General features: G+C 37.9%; 1 protein-coding gene across 1 annotated transcript in view; it reads left to right on the plus strand.

The window, feature by feature from the left end:
* LOC117173685 (kinectin) overlaps nt 1-19,206 on the plus strand; it is a 237,096-nt gene that overhangs the window by 201,375 nt on the left and 16,515 nt on the right. Inside the window, exon 9 of the mRNA XM_033362326.1 lies at nt 11,350-11,598. Coding sequence (XP_033218217.1) covers nt 11,350-11,598 — 249 coding nt within the window. The remainder of the gene's footprint in view (nt 1-11,349; nt 11,599-19,206) is intronic.

Below are 19,206 nucleotides of genomic sequence, written 5' to 3' on the forward strand. Positions count from 1 at the left end.
CACAGTGGGCCGATAGGAGGACAAGAATCAATGTTTGCAAGTATTTTCAAATTGATTTTTGAAAGTGTATTTCTTTTCTTGACTTGTTGAGGTATCATTTTACGTAAGCATAACCTTTTTCAAGGTCCTATTACCGCTTACTCAGTCGTTTTAATATAGGTCGAAACTAATAATGTGTGTTACTTACACACAAGTTTAACATGCCTTTTTTGTATTTTGGAATAGTTTTAATTATTAAGGCTTCAATAATAGAATAATTTGAATATACCAGCTTATGTTTGCAGCAAACACATACGGCTTATCTATTAATATCATGAAGTAAACGCGGATCTTATTATCTAGAAACGTAAGAATTATAAAATTATCGTTTTTGTGTTCAGTTATTTTGACGATTCGACATGGTTCGATATTGGAGATTAGGTTTTGATATCTGTAGATGGTCAAAACAATTGAGAAAATTGTGAACCTTCTTTTGTTTCCATGAATGAAATGCCACGTATGATCTTTGGCCTGAAGAAGTGATTTTCATTACTTGCAAGTAATATTTAGAATATATGAAAAAATCATTTTATAGCGGCTATAGTGTTACAGTAAAAAACAACCAATGAATATAAATAAAATTATCTTCGCTCCCACAAGAGAATATTTATTTCTGTTTTTGTATGAAATAAGAAATCGATCAACATCATTTGAAGTTAAAAAAATCAGTTTCTGCAAAGAAATTTTCATTAAATTAAATAAGGCACAAAGGCATGAGGATAAGGTTATGACCCAAAATGAATCATGATTCAAGGAGAAAGTTGAATTTCCTTGTACTAATTGAAGTTGCTGTCCCTGAGAGAGGTCGGCCACCTAATGCTTTAGCTGCATCTGTCAATCTTTATTTGGAGTATGCAGCCCTTCGTTCCTCTGAGAATGTTCATGGAATTTGGAAATGTATACAGATTTTTACACCTTATACTGAAGACGAGGCATTGGCAATGATGGAAACGGATAAGTTGACCAAACCAAAGTTGGCAAAGGCAAGCAGTTTCGACTTATATCCATCTTATCATAAAGTAAAACGAGCTAAAAGCAGATGTTACCCTGAAAATATCACATTAACTGAACAAAGAACCGAAATTTCATTGCAATCACTTCTTAATCAACTAACAAAACGACTAGTCAAAATCAGTGAACCTGTTTTGCACTCGCTACCTTCCGCATGTCCTTCGAATTTGACTTTGATGGTGAAGTAGAGTTTTAATGGTAGTTCAGGCCATTTAGCTTATAAACAGCGATCTCTGGAAGATTTTGATGATCAAAACCTTCTTATTACTTAACTTGTTCCCTTAGAGTTGTATGCGCAAGAACCTAATTCACCTGAAAAAATAATCGTGTGGATAAGTTATCGTCCGTGGTCCTCTAGAAGTTGTGCACCAATAAGAATTAAATTATTTAAAGAGGCTATTGAAGCATCTAAATCTGAAAGAGATCATATGGAGTGTCAAATAGACAATCTTTCGTCGAGCTTCATTAAACTTGATGAATTAGGTAATATTTTGATTTCTCATACTCTACTGTTGACCATAATAGACGGTAAAGTCTGCAATGCTATTACAGAAACATCTTCAGAAGGAAGTTACGTTTTGCGGGGCAACACCAACTATGATGCACAACATTGACGAAGCTGTCAGAAGAGAAACTGATCCATCTACATTTCAGTCTGGCCTCTCCCCACTACACGTCTGGATTAGGTGTTTTGAATGTTTGCTGAACATCTCTTATCGCTTGGAATTCAAAAAGTCGCAGCGAACAACGAAACCAGCTGTTGATGTGTAGAAGTAAACTTTTTCCGCTAGAAGTTCTTGGTACCGTCTGGTCTTGCAGCAGAAAAGCTGCTCGTAACCTTAACTGCAAACTTCTTGAAACCGGATGAACGTTAAAGAAACGCGAGGGGTCAGCACTATAAACAAATTCAAATTATCCGTTAGTAATTATTTGTATGAAAAAACGACGGAAACTGCTAAAAAGTAACAATAGTATGTAAAAATGTAGTTTTTATTACTTTTGGGTCATATTTAGGGTTATGCGGGGAGGGTAGAGGTGGGCTGGACATGAGTTCAATTTCTAGAAAATTCAAAATTGCCCTGTGTTAATTAAATGGGATTTTAAAGTCCCCGGTGGCACGTGTTAATATTTTGAATTTCGAAAACAAATACGGATTTTTATCGTCCGGAATAGCAGATCGCGCGCGCGAAGTTTACCACAGCGCGACTCGCTCAGAGTGGGACTCGACTGCCTACGCGATAAGCAGAACTCAAAATTATAAAAAAAAAATGTAAACAGGTCCAAATTGAAAGAATTTATTGGTTTATAAATATTTGATTCATACAATTAAATAAATATTTATAGTGGATTTTAGTTCAGCTTTTTGGACGAGGATCTGAATGGTGGCCTTGAAGCTGACCTTGGCGTTGACCTTCAAGGTTATTTCAAGGTCAACTTTTATTTTTCATATGGAAACCCCAATTTTTGATACCGCTAATCGAAAGAACGCAAAATTTTACGTATATCTGCGTATTTAAACGTAAAATTTTGAGTCAATAATTGGCGGTGTCAAAAATAGGGGTTTCCATTTAAAAAATAAAAGTTGACCTTGAAATAACCTTGAAGGTCAGCTTCAAGGTCACCATTTAGATCCTCTTAAAAAGCTCTGAAATTTTTGTCTGAAACATTTCTCGCGAAAACGCATATTTTCGCTGTTAGCCCGGTTGGAAATTCCTACCCTTCCAATATGGTGATCGGCCGGCGCTGCCTCTCACAACTGATAGTGTAGTCGCTGCGTCATAAGGAATATGAGACTTTTTTCTCGACACTGACTCTTAACGTTACAAGTTCGTTGACAATTCTTACTTTCTAAATTGGGTTCCTCTCTAAACTCTAGGTAAATCCTTATATAAAATAAATTACTTAATCTATTGATCAAATTCAATTGGAAACAAATCAAACTTGCCCAATTTACAAAAATGAACATTTCGCGGAATAGTGAGTTGTTTATGATGACGTCGCGGACGCGGTCATGCTGGGATAGGTGGAAATATCTGAATGGTTAGTATAAGGCTTGACATAGGAGTGCAGACAACTTTTTTGGATACAATATTCTAAACGTAATGCTAAAACACAAAGGCCTGAATAGTTATCTTTTCAAGTGTACAATGTATTTGCGCAATTATCTTTCTTCACCGCTTTTTTGGCTGGAGACCTTTCAGTTACACGAAATACATTCTACACTTCAGAAATATTACGGTCCGTATATTTATGACTTACTTTTACGTTTAGAATATTTTCTCGAAAATGTTGTCTACATTCCCATGATCGCATACTAAAATACTCAATTTAGACCACCGGGGGCCACTCTCTATTCACGCCTCTTTTTTTAATGAGTCAGTCTCTGACGCGGGTGTGACCGTTACAGCCTGTATAGGGTCCTTGGTTGGAGTTGACGAAACTACGCAAATTTCATTTTTTGTCGATTTGCGACCTTAACCAGTCACGAAATAAAATAAAATATCCTAAATTTAAGTTTAGTGGTACTATAACCGCAAATTTAGGACAGTTACTTGCATTTCGTGTCACTTGAAGGTCTCCAATCGATAAAATGACAAAGAAACAGAATTGCGCAAATGCATTCTACTGCAAGACGTTTAGGATATTGTTTCCAAAAAAGTCGTTTGCAGTACTATGTCAAGCCTTATGTTAACCATTCAGATATTCCACGTATCCCAGAATGCCCGCGTCCACGACGTCATGATAGAGAACTCACTATTCCGCAAAATTCGCATTTTTGCAATTCGGAACCGTTTAAACTGTTTTCAACTAGAATGAATAATATTGTGCAATATACTTGACTGAGTTTTCGCGCACTGCAGCTCTTTCGGGGCAATAGTCGCAAGCGTTTCTCGCCCTTTAAACAGAAAAAATTGCATGGGGCAGCAGTTCTAGGCCTTACTAAACTTTGAAACACTGAGAGTCGGGTGTATTTATCTGTGTTATTATTGATATTATTTATTGAATTCAAAACAATCTGGGCTTTTCGGCACATACGCAGTTGAAAAAGTTGCTCAAAGTGGGCGTATCGATACAAGACCAAGGCAGCCATTGTACCTTGCTGGACAAAAATATGTTGACGACTCGCCGTAGACGTTGGGGCCCCTCCAGACTTGAAATTCTGGAAGAGTTTACTGTGTGCACGTATTTTAACTGGGGTTTCCCAAAAATTACTTATTTAATTACTGCCTTGCCGGGGATGGCCTAGGACGGGAACCCTATTACAAAAATGGCAGTCACTCACCTGATATTGCCGTGGCACTTATCGGCGTAAACCGAGATAGTGGGCGACACTCTATCGACCCGTGAACAACCCACGAAGTTCGTTGTTTTACTATTTACCTCCAGCGCCATTTCTCAGCTTGTACCGAGCCTCGTTGGAGCCGACCCTGTCGACGGCTGGCATTTCGACGGGCTCACTTTTAGGCGGCACATTATTTTTTTAAGAATCCGCAATGCTATGAAATGGCTGCCCTGATGCCACCCGGCGCCTTTGTCGCGTGCCCTTGCCCTGACTTTACAGAGACGCCCAGCACAAATGAACTAGAGTCGAACTATGTGAACTAGTCTCGGGCAATTCAAACCAATATTACGCGGCGCTTGAAGGAACGCGCATCTCTAAGCGGCTGTTCCGCGCGTAGGTTCAGTGTGGTGGCTGCAAACGTTAGTGGACATTAGGGAAGGTGGACCACATACCTTGTAGCCAACGAGCCATATCAAGTTGATATTCCCCGTCCATCCCAACATGCCGTCGCTCTACCTGCGAAACCTTGGTAGTCCAAATTTCCTCTTTCACGGGTCTCCGGTCGCGTCAGGTATCACAGTCAAGCCCGTTACAATCCACAATGACAGGTTTTCGTCTCATCTCCCGTCTTCGTGCCACCTTCCACAGGGCCATCGAGGTTTAAGTGTCATGCCTGTGGATTGGCTTGCAGAAAAGAAAGGTCCGATGGGCTGGATCCGCCAGTGCGCATCTCCGTACCTATTCCGTCATGTTGATTGTATCAGGCCAATGAACTACTGAGACTCCTACCAGAACATGGCCGCTTACCAAACATGGCTATCGGTCCTGTGCTGACTTTTGCAGTTGGTTACAGAGTAATTGTGTATGAATTTTCCCTCTTTCCAGTTATGATTTTGTGGTGAGCTTGCAGACTGTCAGTATCCGGTAGCATCTGCTTGAATATTTACCAAATTTCAGTTTATCGTATGGCGGGTTGCATTGAATCTTCATCCTTTGGCAGCCCTCTCGACCCTGGCCTATTACACTTATAAATTAAATTTCTTAACCTAATACTGCCGCGAAAAATCGGCGACCGTCGACTTTGGAAGGCAATAACTCCGCATGAAAAAACGTCAGGATGTTCGAATAACGATTACACGAATCTGCTAAGTTTTCTGAATCAAATTGTGCTTATTTAGTTTTTGTACAAAAATTCATTTAGAGTAGTTGTATCATTAGAGTAGTTGCATACAAAATTTTATACCAAAATATGAAATATTGGCCGAAAAATAAACATACAATTTTAAAATTTACATTTATTTTTTTTACGTTAAATTTAAAATTAAATTTTATCTTAAATACGAGGTAGCATTCTGTTACGCACGTCTTGACCTATAATTCACATATGCTCTATTTTGCGGAAACTGATAAACTGCTGTATTCAGGGGGTTATAAGTCTAAGTGCGCGAACTCACTTTTCACTTGTTTACTAGGAGCCGGATCAATCAGATGCACACATATGTGTACAACTGCTGTTGTGAAATACGCGTTATCAATGTCGCATCGCTTACAGATTATCTATACTGTATAAACACCATCCATCCACGACTCTGAATTAATATTTATTAATATTAACGTCCCTTCATTTATTTAAAAACTCATTGCAGACAATATTTTCTGTATGTCTTGTACATTAGTTTTGATTCCGATTTTTATTTCTTTTTTCATTTTTGTTATTTATCTACTATTATTATCAATAATATTATTTTTTTACAGGAATGGAAGCTTGTAATGTGTCCCCTAAGACTTTACATTTTTCTTGTACCTTCTTCCCTATTCCTTTACAAACCCCCCTACACACTTACTTGGTGGTGGCACGGGGATCCATAGTTTAAGCTGAGTTCCGAACCAAAAAGAGCAACAGCTTTAAGTACTTAGACAATCTTTTTCTCTAGAGATACTGGTACCACGACACTCCGTAGATGAACAACTTCCTTGCTAGGCTAGGGGTCATCGCACGGTCCGCTGAGGCTCTTCCAGAGTGGGAGGCGGGAATCGAACCCACAAGTTGACAAAGTAGGTCCGAAGCCAACGCCTTAGCCCCCACGACCATCGTCCCACTTTATATCATTTTTGTATGTTAATGTGAAAAGATGGCGAAGATTACAAAGTGGGAGATTTTTTATCTCTCCTCACAAAGCGAAAATATTGAATTTATCATACGAAAATTACATGTGGAGAAATGTAATGTACCTAATGAGTATCTAGTTCATTTGAATCTGGTTATCTCAAGTATTAGGGGAAAATACGAAGCAAACTATCAAGCGGTCAGCAGGTAAAAGATATTCTTGAAAAAATGGTAGTTTGTTAGATTCTGTCGTGATGTTATACGTTATCTTACTGAGTATATCTATGTAAATAGCTATGAGAGCTGAATTTAACTAAAGAGGAGCAGATATTTTTCTTCGTGTGCGCACGTTAGAAATGCGAAAGCTTTATGTAGACCACAAAAAGGTAACATAGTAGTCACAGAAACAGCAGCTCAGGTCTTGCTTCAAGTTTTGCGTAATCATACAGTGAAAAGGATTTGTGAATTGCAAAAAGATATAATCGAGGAGGTGAAAAGCAAAAGCGCACAAGTCGCAATATGGAGAATATTGTATCAGGATTATGTTTTGGATCTTTCCTATCAATTATATCGCTTGGAATAGTCAAAGTCGAGCTAAACATCACGCACGTGATGTTCACGTGATGTTTAGCTCGACTTTGACTATCCCAGGCGATATAATTGATGAGAAAGATCTAAAACATAATCCTAACTCAATATTCTCCATATTGTGACTTGTGCGCTTTTGCTTTTTACCTCCTCAATTATCCAGGGCATCTTGAATTGAAATAACACAGAAGCAGAAGGAATTTTTAATCTATTCTTGGATTTTGATGGTAGTTCAGGCCACTTATGTTATAATCAATCGTTTAAAGATAAATCTGCAGTAATAAATGATAAAACTATATTTTCAACTACTTTAATACCCTTAAGATAAGTAACTACTAATAATATTATACTTTGGAATCACAGTCATCACGATTGTGTCGCCCTATAGAGATTCAGTTCACTAAAGAATCAGAAAAATTCATCCTGTTAAATGACTGGGCTAAATTGGGACTTATAGTTGATCGGCCCAAAGCTGGTGGTAGCGGCACCACTAAGGACGGCAATACCGCTCGAAGAGCATTAAAAGAACCGGATATTTTGGCTGAGTTCCTTCGATTGAATAATGAACTTCTCCGTAACTTCAGAGCAATATTGATCGCTCTATCTTGCTATTTACCAATAATTGTGAATCTCTTCGATAAACTATGCATTTCTACAAGTTAACTCTATGTTAAAGATTATTCTTGGTGCAAAAATCTATCTTCGGTTCATAGAATACTCATCCATGGTGCAGAAATTATAAATACGGAAGCTAGTAACAAGAATTATAGGCCTAGTAATAATGTCGACTATGAATTTTGAGTGACGCTTTCGAAAAAACAGTAAAAGAAAACAAGTTCAAATTCCCGATAAGTCCGAAAACTTCTTGCCATTCCTGAAGTGGACGAAGTTGATGATTGACATATTTCTGAGAATTCATCAAAAAGTATTATGAACGATTTTGAAGAGATAACCGGACTTTGAGAACCATCCCAATTATTGGATATTATATATTTTAATTATTGAATATAACAGTTTATCTGTTTCCGCAAAAAAGTGCATATTTTGTTTTTTGTATTTCTGACATCGGATTCTTAACCAGCGACCTCGAAAACCCCTTTATAGCAACCTTGAAAATGGTAAAAAATTCATTTAGTAGATTCGTCCGCCATATTGGATCTACCTTTTTGTTTCTTAAATTTTGGACATGGGATTCGTAATCAGCGATCCCAAAAACTCCCAAGCAAGAAAATTTGGCCTATTTTATGAAAATTTTCTGCTCTTGGTTAACTTTTCGGGATTCTGTTCCACTGTGCTGTGGGGTGATGTAGACTTATTCCTCTCTTGTGCATAAAATTAAAAAAAAATTAGTTTTCCGCGATAAAAGTCATTCAGAATAATCTTGGCATTAATACGGCAGGGCTTGTGTCAAGGTAGTAGAAAAAAGTTTAGAAAAAAAGTTCCATTGTATATTCCAGTGGTGAAGCCCATCTCAAAGTTTTGGGAGGACCCTCCTAAGCCAGAAATGGTCGTGGCAAATCTGGTGAAGACGCCTGCCTGCCACTGGAGCAATAGCCATGGAGCGATAGCTTCATTCAATTCCCGAATAAAATCCTTCAACAAAAATGCTCGCAAAAACGACATTTTAATTGTTGATTTAGAATAGCCTGTAAATGTATAGAATTTAATAATAAAATGCTTAAGTTTAGAGAATATGATTGTTGCAAAGAAAATAAAAAATAATAAAAAAATAAAACTGTTAACTGAAACTAATTTGAAATTGTTGAAAGAAACCAATGAAAATTACCCACCATATGGTAAATTTTTTAAAGTTATGAAATTAAATTAAAAAAAGGTTTCCTAATGGCAAATAAAGTTCTACAATACTTTTTTACTTAATTTTGGTTCTTGTAATGTTAGTAACCGTCCTGGTATGTAATAAAATTTTGTATTCAACCTATTTAAAATTAGAATCAACTCTCCAGGAAGATATGCGCGACGTTAGCATTATCAAAACATAAGTCAGCATGAACATTCTTTCATTCCTGCCAGTAATCTAGTTTAAGATAGGTAGGCTTGAGAATCAAACAGAAAGAAAGAGAGAAGAGGAGAATACGAATCAACGCAAGGAGAATACTCATACAGGCACCGTTCGACGCTTCTACCTATAAACCACTAAACCTAACGATTCGCTCGTGGCGCGAGTGCATTCCTTTATCTCTAAGCCCTTCCTATGTACACAAAGGATTTATTTTGACAGGTGATCAGACCCCTAATAACTAATCCTTAATAATAATATATAAATTACCGTTCCCTAGGTGATAATTTCTTATCATTGAGAAATATTTTCAAAATTATTAACTTAAGATAATAAACAGTTATAAACTACTGTTATAAATAGTGTTTGAATTTAACGTGAGCAGCATCGAATCACTCATCACTTCACTTTACAATAATCGGAAAAAGGCACAAGCCCGAGACACTATTCAAGTATAGCTTATTTAAAATTAGAATATCTTATGTTCAAATAAGCATTAAGACTTTCAAATGTACGAGTTGGAACTCAAAACGGCAATGAATATCACTTTTAATAATATATTTTACAAAATTTTCATTACAATAATTCTACCACGGGGCCCACTAAAAACCACCATCCTTTTCTTCTTGACATTGTGCCACCTAGCACCACTTTCGTATTACTTCAGGAGGTGCCGTTCTCAGCCGTCCCTCGACTCTCTTCTTTTGTCCCAGCTTGGGCTTCTTCTATAAGCCTGGTCTTCTTATCGAACCTGCCCTGCTGCGATGTTAGCTTGGCACCTGGGAAGCTTCTTCAACGAGGCTGCCTCCCTATACGCGAAGCATCTCTTCGTCCCCGGCAAATGATCGGTCCGGGGCTTCTCTTCTTTTACGGCGCAGAGGTAGTACTGCGTTGTACTCTTGCACGCCAGAGCCGCCCTGTGGCCCTCCTCGCCACATCTCCAGCATTTCCTCGATCGGCCCTAGCTATTGCATTTTGCTGTTATGTGGCCGAAGCTTAGGTAGCGATAGCATCTCGTTGACTCCGACTTATTGCGCACACGACAGGACACCCATCCCACCTTCAGGTACCCCGTGCGCACTATCCTCGCGGCTAGCTCTTCGGTCAGCTCCACAAAAGCCTTCATATTACCTCTAAAGGATTTTTTCGTGATGCTTACCTTCACTTTTCCAACCTGTTTCCGTCCGAAGTTGCTTCTCACCGCCTCCTCTACTTCAATTGCGTCTGCAGGTGGTTTGAGATCCAAGATCTAGACCTGGGTGCGAGGGACGAGCTCGTGCACGCTTCCATCTTCTCCAACAGGCTCCTTTATGGCAGCCGAGAACTCAGCTCTGCCCTTCTCTGCCGGACCCAGTTCCACAAGGACCTCTCCGCTTCTCGTCTGCCTGACCCCCTTGATTTTTACTCTAAGGGCGTCAGGCCTGACTTCCTGCTTAAGGTCCCTGAAGGCCTCTGTGTAGATCAGACCCTCAGCCAGTTTGGTGAGAACCGCCTCAGGTCTAGCACGACTCTGAGTCTTCTTCGCCCTCTGTTTTTTCCTGGCCGCATGTTCTCCTTCTTCCTCTGTCTTTTCAGTGGTCGAGGTCATGGACGCTGGAGCGTTTCTTGTCCTCTGCTTCTTGGTCTGCCGGGAAGGACCTGCCTTAATGGGAGTCAGAGTGGTCTCCCTCTCTCGCATCCTAGGTAGCGGAGTGGGAGCCTCCACGGCTTCTTCAGTCGGAGTCGCATTGTGGCTTGTATCCTTTCTAGCCTTGACCTAATACGAAGGTGTCAAAGTGCTCTCCTGAATGGTGAGTACTCCCGGTTTCCATATCCAACAGACCGACCGTTTGTTAGATTCCATTTTGACGGCGACCACTTCGGCAGCCTTTGGTAACAATCACGGAGATTCTTCAGATCATCCCGCTTTTTAGAATTTAAATAGGGTAGCCAGCACTTGGACCTACGATATATCTCAAGATTTTCTCTTCGACGGTCACTGATTTCATTTTGAGATTTTCTCTCATTTTTGATCATCAGCTAATCTACTTAGTCTACCTATGTTTTTATTTCTCTTAAGAAACGAGAGCATGATATTATTCATTCTATTGGTTCTGGTTGCAGAAAATTCTTATTCGTTGTTAGAAAGTTAAGAAATTATTCATTAGAAACGTAGGCAATGTAGGTCAATTTTGCATTCTAACTTGAAGTGTGTTATGAAATTCGATGTGAGCTACTTCAGGCTTCTTTGTTAAATAAAAGCGCCTCATACGTAATATTCTACCTTTTAGTTAATCATGACAAAGATTTTTACTTTATCTGCAGGCTGAAGTTCATACTATTTTGAAACGGGAGCAAGAATCGACGAAGAACTTATTGCAAAGGCTTTTTCCGAACGTTAACGTAACGGAGAAGACTTACGATCGATGGATTAGTGTCTTTGAAGAAACCGTATCAATTTCTATACCAAAACTGAGGAAGAAAATGCCCAACGAATTAAATCTGGATTTAGAGAAACAAAATAAAAGCCTACAAGGTCTAGTTACTCATTACAAGCAAATCATCGATGATACTGTAAGTATATATAATCCATTAGCTAAAGCGATAAAAAGTAATTTTGTGCTGAAAAATTCTAATAGTTCGTAAGTGTCGTCTTTTAAGAACAGGACGATGTCGGTAAACCTAAAATATTGCGCGCATGTATATGTGTATATGTGACGTGCGCCGCAGAAAGGGGGCTTACTCTAAAAAAATCGTAACCAAGGTTTTTACACATTTTCATTGTTTTTAAGCTGCTCTTTTTAATGAACTCATCAAGAAAGAAATCCGAGAGTTATTATTGCTAATAATTGAGTTGTTAGGTACCCGAGAAATTGGACATTGGCTCGAGAGCTTGAGATTCCGTGATACAGCTTCCACCACTCCCCACCTGATCTACGCGTCTCATCTATACCCCGTGCGTGAGCCTCGTCCACGACCTATCTCTTTCCGCGAGAATGTAGTGGTAAGTGGAGAGGGAAAATTTCGTGATTCTTCCCTCTCCCCTAAAAGTCGCGTCCATCGGTTCGACATCAATTGTTCGTCCTGAAAAATCACACTTTTCAGGGTCATGGATCGGTCATGGATCAGAAGAGGTGGAAATCAGACGGTGTGTTGCCTGGAAAGTACAGGGGGTGGGACTTCCCATTTTAGCATTTCCAAGTATTTTTTGACAGGTTTTGCAACGCTGGAGCAAGCTTTGTCTTGTAGAAGAATAACTTTACCGCGTCTCTGCTCGTATTACGACCGTTTTTCCTTTAATTCTCGGCTCAATCGCATTAGTTGTTTTCAAAAAAGGTCACCGTGATGGTTTCGTTAGGTTGGAGCAGCTCATAGTAAACTGCACCCTCATCAAACTACCAAATACAGACTATAATATTCGATCTGTGGATATTCGGTTTTGGTGTCGATGTTGTGGGTTGACCGAGCTCAACCAAATGACGTCCACAATTCCTTATCCTCGTTCCTTTTCGGATGGCCATAACGTTCTTTGTCCTCCGCGCTGACATTGACACTTTTAAATTTTGGATACTAGTACTCACACGCTTCAATCGATGTAGCAAAATTTTTTGAATTGTCAATTTTACGTTTTTTTTTAGCGATTTTGACGACTTGCTAAAACTGAGCTTTTAGACGCAAATAATGATGGTGTTAATATGGCAGAACGATATTTTTGTAGGAATTCTCTGATGCAGTCATTTTATATACAAAATCCCCCCTCCCTCCTCATATTGGGTTGGGGGTTAATGCGTAGGGGGATACTTATTGCTGGTATCCCGTTTTTTTTTAGCGAACTAGCAATAAAGTTCTGAGATAAGAATTCTTTAGACTTATATTACAGACTTTATATTACAAATTACATTTGTTTTTTATTAAAAATTATGTACAATGTATATATTACATATTGTATACATAACTTTGTTAGAAACGCTTTTCGCAGCTGTGTTAATCAACCTCCCTTGAAATCATTCTTGGTTTCAAAAGCAGGCATTATTGCACGATAACTCAATCTCGAAAGAATGAAAGCATCCCTTTTTTCTGGACCAAAAACTTCCGTTGAGGCATTAGTCACAAGCTTAACTGTTCTTTCCACAGCCTGCATGTGACATGGAAAACTCGAAAAATCCCAAACTTGTGGTACTGCTTTTCGAGTAAGCATTTTCTGAAGTTGCTCTTCACGAAAATGATGCAGAACTGGAGGGACAATGATTTCGCAAGTAGACGAATCAATCAAATCAAAGTATTCTTTTGCTTTACTGTTGATAACTGAGACTTCGAGAACACGAATATCACTCGTTTGGCACCTTGCTTGGCTGAAAGGATTCTTTTTATTCCCAACTGTCTGATCTATGGTCTATCATCGGTCACCATTGATAGAAATATGTTGTCCGGATTCGCAAAATATGCATAGATTATTTTCAGGTACTTCTTTGAGCGATAACGAGAAGATTTAATGAACTGGAACAGATGCTTTGCACCATCTTTAACTGAGTAATGTACCTTAATTGTGAACCACGAGGGAATATACACTATCATAATAAATGTTACCAAAGTTTCGAGTTCTCTACTAGGTTTCTTAGTTAAAATAAACTTTCTCAGGATTCTACTAGTCCCAGTTAATCAGCGAGATTGACTGATTGCTCTTGAATCTCGACTTGCCAGGTCTTCAGGACATACCCCCGACTTAACAGCATAAGCTATTTCAAGTAGATACTGTTTATTTTTGCTCAATATAACAGGATATATAGTTGGAAGTAAACAATCTACTTTTTTAAAGTGAACAACTGGTGGTTTTTCACAATTTGGCAAACTTTTGTCCGATAGGTCCAGAAAATGATTGTGGACTCGTTTTGGTGCCATCTATTGTGTGAAAGAGATGCCTTAGAGGAAGCTCATTCGAAATAAAGTGGGCAAATAAACCACTAAAGTGGTTTCTCTAGCGCGTTTGTACATTTCTTTGTGTCATGTTTTGTGTTGAAAATTCTGTTAGATCAGATGTCAGCCTTGTATAAGAATTTTTAATCTGTTTATTTGTTTAAATTCTTGGTAAGATATCAGTTGGTTGTAATGTGGGCGGGGGAGCTTATGACAGTAGCCCCTGGCGCTCAAACTATACATTTCATTACGCCACACGTGTGTTTATTCTGAAGTCAGTACAACAAATCTGTTTCCCTTCACCGAGTGAATTATCAGTGCACTTCATCATTCCCAACATTCTGGAAATACACCTCTTAGGTGCTAGGCATTCCCATTGGCACAGGGTGGGACGTGATCCTCTTTGCGCAGAAAAGAGCCTTATCCACTCCGCCATCCGGCAGCCTCTCCAGCAAGGCCGTAAAGGAATGACGGCCAACTTTGGGTGAACGGAGCAGTCCTTCTGAGATCATAAGTTAGATGTCCACATTCAGCACAGTATCCTGATATTTTATGTAAATATATGTGTATGTGCGTGTGTTAATTACTTAAAATATACCTGCAACCACCGAGTGACAGAACACTCGAAATGGAGTAATTTACTTCTCGACATTTATAGGAATTCCCGTTTCAAGTGGATTCTGAAACACCAAAATCCTATTATGCATAGAAAAATTCCCAATGGTACCGGTACTGGGATCAAACCCCTGACCTTTGCTCGGAAGCTTGATGCGCAATCGCTTTAGATATCAAAACAAAATTTTTTTTGAAATTTAAACTGTTGAAAATCTGTGATGATACAGTGAAACGTGAAAAAATTGAATTCCAGTCATGTTGAGCCAGCATTTATATTCAAACCCATGCATTCAAACGTGTTTTCGTTTTAAACAATGCGAAAATTTACCATTTAAATGTAAGTCATATATACCGATATTCAGTTACAAAAAAATGACTTCCATAAATAACCAATTAGAATAATGGTCCTGATAGGAGAGCTTTACATAGTGACTTTGTAAAGCTCTTGACCTCAAAATTACTCCTCATCTCATCAGGCACTTGGCTTAGTATGTGGCTGATGATGAAATACCGCTTTCATCCAAGAACAAGAGAAATAATAATAACTACTAACAACTAAGCCCCAAGAAAGATATTAGAACCTATATGGAAGTTTCGATTTCAAGGAAAGATTTAGTAAAATAAGGGCAAAACTGGGACGGTTGTAACAATTTCGAAAAAGCCATCGGTCTCACAGACAGACTCGCCACGCGGAGAACATCCTTCGCCCACATTGCATCAGATCAAAAACATCTACGAACGCTTCTATTGCGGACTTGAAGATGGGAAAACAAGGCTCAAAATTATTGTGAAATACCTAGGGCCGATGAAATTGCCAAATATTGGTCGAAGATATGGGATACTTATAGGACAAGTGATCTAGACACCACGTGGCTCCATCTAGAAAATTACAGAGTTGCACGATTGCATTGGATGAATAATTGACCCATTTAATCTCTGACTTAACTCGCATTTTAAAGAGGGCTTAGAACGGAAAACGTTGGCTGGGATCACTTGCCCTCTTTTATGACGAAAGGCGTAACGTATATGATTTTCAAAAAGGTAAATGCTAGTGGTCCTAGTATTTACCGAGCAATCAACTGTCTCTAAATCCTGTATAAGTGTCTTAAGCCTATCATTTATAACTTCGTCTATAAAAATTGTCAGAACGTTCTCTAAGAAAGATAAAAAGGTTGGTGTCGAGGCTCCCGTGGCTGCAAGGTCCAAGTCACGGTTGACAGTGTGGTTATGCTTCACGCGGAATACCACCAACGCAATTTGCTCATGGCTTACATTGACAGGAAACAGGTGTTTTCCTCGATACCCCACGATTATTTACTTTAGATATTTTTCAGTATTGACTTCAGTTAGCAGGAAGGAAAGTAAGTAACGAAAAACATTTAAAAAATTAACGTTTGTACAAGTGAAGTTACTCGAACCGTATAACAGGGCCGTACGCGATCCGAGATGAAACGCGACTATGAGAAATAAGAAAACTGTGGGCAAAAATCTACAAAATTTCCTCCCATCTTTCTTATCAATTCACAACGGGAGTAGTGTTTTCCTGCAGAACGAACAAGAGGTCCCTGCACTTGACCGACTAACATCTTTTCCAGAATATTTAGTACATCTAAGTTAAGAATGGACAACGGTCTCTAGGTTGTTGACCGAAATGTCTTTTATATGTCTTGTGACCTCGTCCCTTGGTCGTGCGCATCCAGATTGGGCCCGCATCAACTTATCCAGCCACTGCGAACTGTCAAACTTGTGGAGTGTCCTTGAAGCACGGTAATCTGCTCATAACCTGATCACACAACTTTTCCCGATATCAAGCAGATTGAGTCAGGAGGCGTTTCGCAACTGTACGATCCGAGATGAATCAACATTTCCATCTTATGTATGGCAAGGTTAGTTGAGGAACACTTTGTAGCATAAACGAATATCCATTTTTGAGGATTAATGTCGTCCAAAGCGAATACTCAGATAATATGTAAACACATATTTTCTCATAGTCCAAGGTGGTATGACTCATTCGACCTCCCAATCTCAATAATCCGTTAGAGTCCAAAAACGGTAACAGTTTTAATAATGGCCTAGATTTTCAGACCGGAAATTCCCATCGTAGATTGCTGATATCTTCGGAGAAAGTTTCAAGCTGAACTTGTTCTTTTAGCTCTTTTAGTGCTGACAATGTTGAACTGTTGTATACAAACTCATGCTACGAACTGCAAGCATAGAGCAGTGATCTGTAATAGCTTCTTAAGTGAATAGTATTAAGCCATGAGTCGCCGAGGCTGCTCCCGAGCAAACTGAATATAATGTGTTGTTAATCGTTCCTCTCTTTTAATAGAATCGCCGATAGGTTTAGTAGAACTTCGCCAAAAACAATATTTTGTTACGGAACTAAATGGTGTTCCAATCAAACAGTTCTGAGGCCCCTTGAAGCACAATCTGCAGGATTGTCCACTATGATGGTCCAACATTCTTTTTCTCGAATTTTTATCTATTGGCCGGAAATTTCTTCGAATCCACACAAAAGAAATCAATTTTTTTCATTTTGAAAAAAGAAGATATTTAGAGGTGGCGCAAGCGGCCCACGTATTTCTCATACGAAAAAAGACAGTTTTGTACATTTCATTAAGAATTGTCAATTTTAGCTAAATCTAGTTGAAAATCAAAACTTCTATTCACAATTAGCCATATAATACAAATAAAATATGACCCTTTAAATATGAACCCCATAAGTCTGTTTACAGGTTCCAAAAAAACCCATTAGTGAAGAAATAGGTATTGCGTGCTTTTGAGCTCGAATTATGATATTTTCGCGGTTTTTTAAATTTAAATTGTTTTTGATACATAAAATTCTACTTTTTATTGATAAGTAAATGTTTAAATGAATTGTTTAAATAGTTTATTATTGTTTTTAGCAATTTTCTCTAAGAACAGAGTTAGAAAGTCGCGATTTTTTCAAACATTTTCCACTTTCTGTCCAATTTTCAACGAAAGTGAGACAAAACTTAATTGATTTAAAAAAAAAGTGTAAATACTAAAAAAATGCAAGAAAATTGGTGTTTTCAGACAATTTTGTCCAATTTTCTATTAGAATGAGAAGAATAATTAATTAAAGTTAACAGAATTAATATTTTAAAAAATTTATTATTATTTTCAATAATATTCAATTTGAATAATGCTAGAAATTTGCGGTTTTTTCTGTCCACTATTTGCCTAACGTTCGTTTCGAGTGAGTTAATAATTAATTCAATTAAACAAAATTGTTATTTAAACAAATATTTATTTTTGATAACTTTATCTATAATAATACTAGATGGTTGTGTTTTTTGAATTATTTTTTCATTTTTTGTCAACTTTACACTTAGAGCGAGGCCTTGTCCAATTCTTCGTGTTTCCTGACCATTGTAAGAAGAAAGTCTCATCCATTTGCAACAATATGCCCTGTAGTCAGAAAACTCCTATTGTGAATACTTTCGAGATTCAGTATTCCGTGGCCAATTTGACGAGGTGCGATGCCATGTGCGCTTTTGCGGGAGCCATGAATAGCTTCTTACGTACGGGTTACTTTTTCGATCTTTGAAGAGAGTTGCTGGCCGATTTCCATAGACCTTGAGTCTGGCGAATGCTTTAAGGGCTGTGAAATAGTCGGAGTGAAAGCAATCCAATTATTCGAATCGTTTGAGCCGAGGGAAAAAAATTATTGGGTGACATCCGAAAGAACTAAAAAAATTTTTGAAATCGGTAAATATCTTCTGTTCCCCTTTTTTATTTGAAAATTCAAAAAATTTCCCTATTGCTTCGAAAATTGTTGCGAATTTTTTTATGTATAGTTTTTGCTAGTGAAAAATAATAAATAAGTATAAATTGGAATATTTTTTCTTCAATTTAGAATTGTTTGGTAATGGCCGAAAAACATTTTTTTATTGAGTCGTATGCACACATTTTTGAAAGAGTTAAATATTTCAAACCTAAAGTTTCTTCAACTTGAATCAAAGAAACATACTCGCTCAAACTTTAAAAAAGTACTGATTTTTAAGTATGTACATACATACATCATTTTCCGTACCTTTCTCGGTTTGCAAACATTCTTGACGGTCAATAAAACAAAAAATTAGAATTCTGACTTTTTATTCAAATGTTTAATAATTTACACGTATGAAATGAAAGGTAGTAACACTTTCCAATCAAAGAAGTTTAAATTAAATGCATGTAAACTGAAAGTTTAGAATTTTTAACTTTCGTAAATTATGGAGTTCAAAGATTCAGATTCATTTCCAAAAATATAAATTCACTTTATCATTTTTAATACTCTAAATCAAATAATCAATCAATGAACTTAAAATTTTTCATACTTTTATTATTTTCAGCAATTTTAGGCTGGTAACATTGAAAATTGGAAATTAAAATTTTTTTAACTGAACACTATGTTTCGAGGCACCTGATTTCCATTCGTCTAAAAGATCATATGTCTGCAAAATTTTTTTCATTGATTAAAAATGACTAAAGCAGACGGCACGACTAACGGTCGAGAATACTATATCTCCCATATGGGGCTGGGGTGAATGGTTAATGTGTGGGGGATACTTGTGAATGGTATCCCATTTTTTCAGCGAAGAGCTAGTAAAAAGGTCAGGAAAGAATTTTCCAGACTTTTTTTAGGGG

This window comes from Belonocnema kinseyi, chromosome 5, assembly GCF_010883055.1.
Source record: "Belonocnema kinseyi isolate 2016_QV_RU_SX_M_011 chromosome 5, B_treatae_v1, whole genome shotgun sequence".
NCBI classification, from domain to species: Eukaryota; Metazoa; Arthropoda; class Insecta; order Hymenoptera; family Cynipidae; genus Belonocnema; species Belonocnema kinseyi.